General features: G+C 35.3%; 1 protein-coding gene across 2 annotated transcripts in view; it reads right to left on the minus strand.

Annotated features, from left to right (window-relative positions):
- LOC104241439 (kinesin-like protein KIN-4A) overlaps positions 1-4,660 on the minus strand; it is a 28,010-nt gene extending 23,350 nt beyond the window's left edge. For both annotated transcript variants that reach the window (XR_011403492.1, XM_070162348.1), the window contains exons 1-6: positions 4,350-4,660; positions 3,274-3,420; positions 3,017-3,166; positions 1,843-2,096; positions 1,328-1,515; positions 1,119-1,243 (exon numbers count right to left, since the gene is read on the minus strand). Coding sequence is in view for 1 of the 2 variants with exons in the window: in XM_070162348.1 (XP_070018449.1) it covers positions 1,119-1,243; positions 1,328-1,515; positions 1,843-2,096; positions 3,017-3,166; positions 3,274-3,420; positions 4,350-4,472 (987 nt within the window). In the remaining variant the exon portion in view is untranslated. The remainder of the gene's footprint in view (positions 1-1,118; positions 1,244-1,327; positions 1,516-1,842; positions 2,097-3,016; positions 3,167-3,273; positions 3,421-4,349) is intronic.
- Positions 4,661-6,000: the final 1,340 nt, after the last annotated feature.

Consider the following 6,000-nt stretch of genomic DNA (forward strand, 5'->3'; position numbering starts at 1 on the left):
TTTAAAAGATGAAGACAAAACAAATCCTCAAATAATTAAGTTCTGTTGACCATGTAATAATACCAAAGTTTGTTCACAACTTTCTGCTGATAATTCAATTAAGTGTGGCAGTGTTGGTTTTCTGATCTTTCCTTTTTACTGAGAAGTCTCTTTTTTATTGGCAAATGTAATTCATTGTAGCAACAAATAAGTGCTTTATAATACTTAAAGATAGTGACATTACAGATTATGTGATGAACACAGAAAACCAACCATGGCCTCAATGACACTCTTTACTGAGTAGACTCGTAACAGAATTTTGTCACTTTACTTATCACTTCTTCCGTCCCAGAAAAAATGGTGGGGTTTGCCAAACAAGGGTCAACCATCTCATTTCGGTGTGAATTTGGACATCAATTTTTACCTACATTTTTTTTGTAAACTTTAACTTTCAGTTTAATTTTCAACTTCACTTCAAATGTCTTGCATAACTTTTTGAAATAATTCTAATTAGTACTCTAAATAACAAATTCTGATAGTTAAAAACTATTTAGATAATGTATTGAAAAATCATAGTCAAAGAAATAACAGTTTGAGTCCTTAGATAGTTATGATGCCACAAAGAGTGCAACAAAGGAAGTATTCAAGAAAGACTATAAAGGATTTCAGAACAACATTTCAAAATTTGGAAGTTTAATAACACTGTAACAGGCAGGATAAGAATTGAGTCTATTTAGATATTGAAAAAAATAGTTGACACCATCCACTATCAAGATTGTATTATCAGCAGTATAAAGCTAAATGGTGAAAAGGTTCCCCAAATATTAAGAACAATATCATGAAAAGCTACATAAAGGGAGACACTTTTCTTAAAGTAAACCAAGAGGATACTTCTGTTACCAGCTGGTTTCAGCTATTTTTGACATAGAAAATAATTATTGGATGCTTTTTCGACTTTAGTAGATAGGTTGTATGATACACCTATTACAGGATTCTTAAAGAAAAACAACAAGTTTTTCTCATCTGTTTTTCTGAGAATGGTAACGAAGCAAGTTTTTCTCGTCTCCAATAACTATTCCTCTATGATTTGATGAAAATAAGGAATATTGGAATATCCTTAAAAGGAAAACATGTCAAACCTGCAGGAGCCGAGTGAGTTTACTATCTCGATATGGAACATGAGCACCTTCTCTCTGCTTTTTCTCATCGCCTAGTGCACTAATAACATTTCCAAGTGCAAGAAGGCCTTTATTAATGTGAACTCCTGTTATTGGAACGTCCACCAAGTAACTGTGTCACACATGAGGCATTTTCGAACACATTAAGAGATAACAATGAGAATGAGTACCTTCTTTAAAACGGAGACCATCTGATCCCGTTCTTTTGACTCGCTCTGAACCAGCAAGATCCACCAAATGCAACTTGGCACAAAGATATTCTTCAGTCATGCACTCACTGCTATGGCCATCATTTGAATCCATCGGGTTGAGCTGGCGCATCTGCTCCAGTGTAATGGTGAAGATGGCATGAGACCGACTGACAAAAATGAGAAAAAAGATGAAACAGTTCATAAAATTTTGTACATAAATAATGCAACAGGGAGAATGCGTCCTTCAGATCACTGGACCCATTAAAGAAACTATATGTAGGATACAAGTGAAAGCCTGGATTTCGTGTATTATGCTATTAGCGCACAAGTATTGTACTTTTCTGCCTAAGATTTTATTAAGTATAACTTGACAAGCCTTCCCCCCACAAATAAAAAAGGAAAGCAAATAATTGATGGTGTCTTTCCATGTTATTTTACCAAGATAATAAAGGGCAAAAAAAGAACACACAAGACCATGAGACCATGTTTCCTACCTTGACTGGTTGTTCATGTTTGTACTGCCGGTGGCCCTATTAAGTGATCCTTGCTCCAGGCAATCAGCCATTTCCTTTAGTGTTTTTACACTACGCTCAGTTGATCCTACCAATGTAATAACACCATTTGATGTTTCACGGATCTGTATTGGTGGTTTCCTTGGGCTGGCTACTTTCCCTGTGTGCCCATTTATTGTCTCTGATTTGCTAATAGAATCAGGGTCCAGCAAATCTATTACTTCTTCTTTATGTATCTGCATAAGAGAATAACTAAGTCAAACTGCATGACCGTGCATAGTGTAGCCAACAAAGAAAGTCATAACTGTTTGGAATGTTAGTCATTCTACAAATTCCAAGTGTTGTAAAATATATAGATATAAATAAAATAAAATTGTTCTGTGCCTAACAGATTAAGCTTTTAGATGCAGTGGTCAGATAATTCAACATGGTACTAGAGCAGATAGAGGTCATGTAGTCAAGTCTTACCGCCACTCATAAACAAAGTATTTCCACGTACTTGGTCACAATAAAAAATTCAGGCCTCATGAGAGGGTCGCTGTAAAACATAACATAAATTAACAAAAGTGTCCTCCGTCAATAGCATAAGTTTTTAGATGAGGTGGACATACATTTAACAAGTGGAATTATGGAAGCAAAAAAATGTGTGATGCAGCATTGACTAAAAAAAATTTACATTAGAATGAAAGACCAAATTCCAACTCATGCAACTTTGACGTGCTCGAAAAATGTATAATTCATCAAAACAGTTGTTCTTGGATAGAATTCAGCATCTTTATTTCACTATTCTCTTCTTAGATCCATGGAATGGCCTACATGTTTCTTATCATCGTGAACTATAACATATTACGGAAAAAATGAAGGTTGATGTGTTCACTGTCAAAGCCTCCCAGTATTCCTATATGATCAATTGATTCTTAAGTATAATCTCAAACTTACAGAAACTAAAGACTATCTGTACCTTATGGCCTATTGAGCTATCTACTAGAATTATTGAACGTTTTGCTTTAACGAGCCACTTATTAGGTCAAATTTTTGTTATTTACTGAAATGCTTAGGCACCGACTACGAAAAGAACGGCGCGAGGAGACATGCAGGGGCATGAGAAGGATTCTTTGATATGAGGAAAACAGAAGAAAGGAATGAGTTGGCAAACCTCAATGAAGGATACGTGCAACTGGAATTCTGACTGATGTTTCAAGGTCTCAATCTTGTTAAACAAAGTATTCATAACTTGCAGAACGAGTCCAGTTTGGCCACCATCTTTGAAACCAGTACCCATGGTGTATGTTTTCCCAGAGCCTGTCTGCATTACATTCAAATGTAAATAGAAAGAATATGGAAACAAATGGCTGAAATTGAAAATAGCTAATATCACAGAAACACACATATATTATACGATAAAGGGTATACCTGGCCATACGCAAGGACAGTGGCATTATATCCTTGGAATAAACCGTCAACAAGAGGGGCCACACACTCCTCAAACATTGTAACTGAGGGTGAACCACTGCTCCCATAAACATGATCAAAAGTAAATGAGTGTGAGCCAATTTGCACCTGCAAAGCAGCCATAATGAGCCTTATACTTGCTAGATAATAAAATATGTACATGAAATATAGACTGCAGAAGTGCCTCCAAACTCTAGTAGGCACATCGAGAATTTCTGTTACTGTCTTTAAAACTTAATTACTACATTCAAAGTGCTGGTGCAAGATTTCCCTATTTCCTAGTTTTTGACAATTAAGTCTCCCAGACGTCAACGAGGAAGGATTCGGAGAAGGTACCAGTTATCAATTAAATTGAGGAAAATGTGTAATATGAATGCAGTATAAGCAGAAAGATGGAAGAAATCAGCTGTTGTACAAGAAATATGGTGACACAAAGACAAATTGTGTACTTGCTTGGTCCTGTTGTTGGTCTTAATCTTCACTAGATGAATTGTACTCGAGTTGCCGTGTAATAGAAAATTACAAACTAAGAAAGAAAGAATTTAAACGAAGCCGGATATTTCAAGGAAGCAAACTAAGCTCAGAACATGTGTTAAGCCCCCATCAGAGTCACACTCAGACCAATCAATCAGTCAATTGTCCCTCAATCCCAAACTAGTTAAAGGAAATTGAAGAAATCATTGTTGTGCAAGAAATTGGATTAGTAATCTGCAATTAAGCAGAAGAGTACACTGAATATACCCTATTATAGAAACTATTTATTGTAGTAGTACTAGGCTATTAATAAAATCAGAGTAAAACTCGGATCACATCACCATAATTGCTTGAAATAGGACATGAAGATTCCAGAAAAACATGGTCTTTGAAAGCTTTAAAATCATAATGTGATCCATAATTTCCTTGATAAAGGCATAATATCATCATCAATTTGAAAATAAAAGGCAAAAAGTAAGCTTGCCCAATAACACCACAGCAGGAACATATGTTAAAGAGTCCACAATGCTGAGCCAATAATCACATAAAAAAAACAACTGTACCTGAGGCTTTCCAGGGACTAGAAAGACACAATCTTTGCAACCTTGAAGCTTCTCATCTCCAATAAGCGGCCTAATATGAACTGCCACTTTGACACAACAATCCTCTACACAAGCAGCTTCCATTGAAAATATTTAACAATAGAAGAAGAAAACAGAGTCAAAGGGGAAAGAAAATGTGTTCTTGGCTAGTGAGTTGGAAAACAGTTAGCTGAAATCTTCACAGAAGTGGAGATGAAGTTTAAGGAAAGCCAAGAAGACAGAATGAAAGGTAGTTAATAGTTATTCCCAAATACAGAGAGAGAGGGGTTGGGGGGGGGGGGGGGGAGTGTGTGTAGAATAGGTAGTTGAGGAACAGAAAAGAAAGGCTGAAGTGTATATAAGAAGATGGGACCGTACATGCAGTATGTGTTACTGTTAACTTCAATGACAGCATATGACAACCACCGCTGAGATGTTCTTTCTCTTCTACTTTTGTGGGGTTTGCTTTTTTCTTGGGCTTTCCCACCATGTAATACTAGTACAATAGACATACGCAAAATGGTTAAAAGAAAACGGTTATTTATCCATATAATTCATTAAAAAATAAATTTGATAATAATTTTTTAAAAAAAGGGTCGAATATGGATAAGAACTATATTATCCATTTAGAAAATGGTTAATCAAATGGATAATTAATGTGTTTAACTTTTATATTTGTAAAGCTTCAAATTGAGGGTTTCTCAAATTTGGGATGCTAGGAATTCTCTCATAAGTGATCATATTCAAGAAGTTATGGATAATATAAATATCCATATTATCCATCGGATAACCCATTTTTATCGGTCTCAAATACGGGTCGGGTCGGATAATTTGTCCATTTTTTAATTACTCATTTTTGACCCAGTCATATCTAACCCGACCCGCCCATTTCCACCCCTTGTAGTACAGCACAACAGCCCAAGCGGTGGCTCAGAGAGAGCAAAGCTCGAGCAATGGATGTAACAAGATTTAAGGTATATACTGAGGGGTCTTTTGGTAGGGTGTATAAGAATAGTGCGGAATAAGATGTATTAGTAATGTAGGGATTAATATTGGACGTGTTAGTAATACAAGCATTAGTTATGCAGATATTATTTCTTATCTGTTGTTTGGTGTGTTGTATTAAAAATTATAATGCATTGCACAATTTTTAAGAAAAATAGTTGTTTACAAAAATGTCCTCTATATTCTCTAGCTTTAAGGGACTTTAAGGACAATTTTGTCTTTAACCATACTAATGCATGCATTAATAGCCTTAGGGATCGTTTGGTAGGAGGTATTAGAAAAAATAATGCAAGCATTAGCTATATGCATTACTGATACCTTGTTTGGTACATTTTTTCAACCTGTGTATAACTAATACACTAAAGGGGTCGTTTGGTAGGAGGTATTAGAAAAAATAATGCAAGCATTAGCTCTATGCATTACTAATACCTTGTTTGGCACCTTTTTCAACTTGTGCATAACTAATACTTGTATTAGTTATACATCATACTTGGCATTATCCTATGCATAAGTAATGCATACTTAACTAATACAAGTATAACTAATACTTGTATTAGTTATACATCATACTTGGCATTATCTTATGCATAAGTAATGCATAGAAAACCATGGCATTAGTAATACCAAG

The sequence above is a fragment of the Nicotiana sylvestris genome, chromosome 11 (assembly GCF_000393655.2).
Source record: "Nicotiana sylvestris chromosome 11, ASM39365v2, whole genome shotgun sequence".
NCBI classification, from domain to species: Eukaryota; Viridiplantae; Streptophyta; class Magnoliopsida; order Solanales; family Solanaceae; genus Nicotiana; species Nicotiana sylvestris.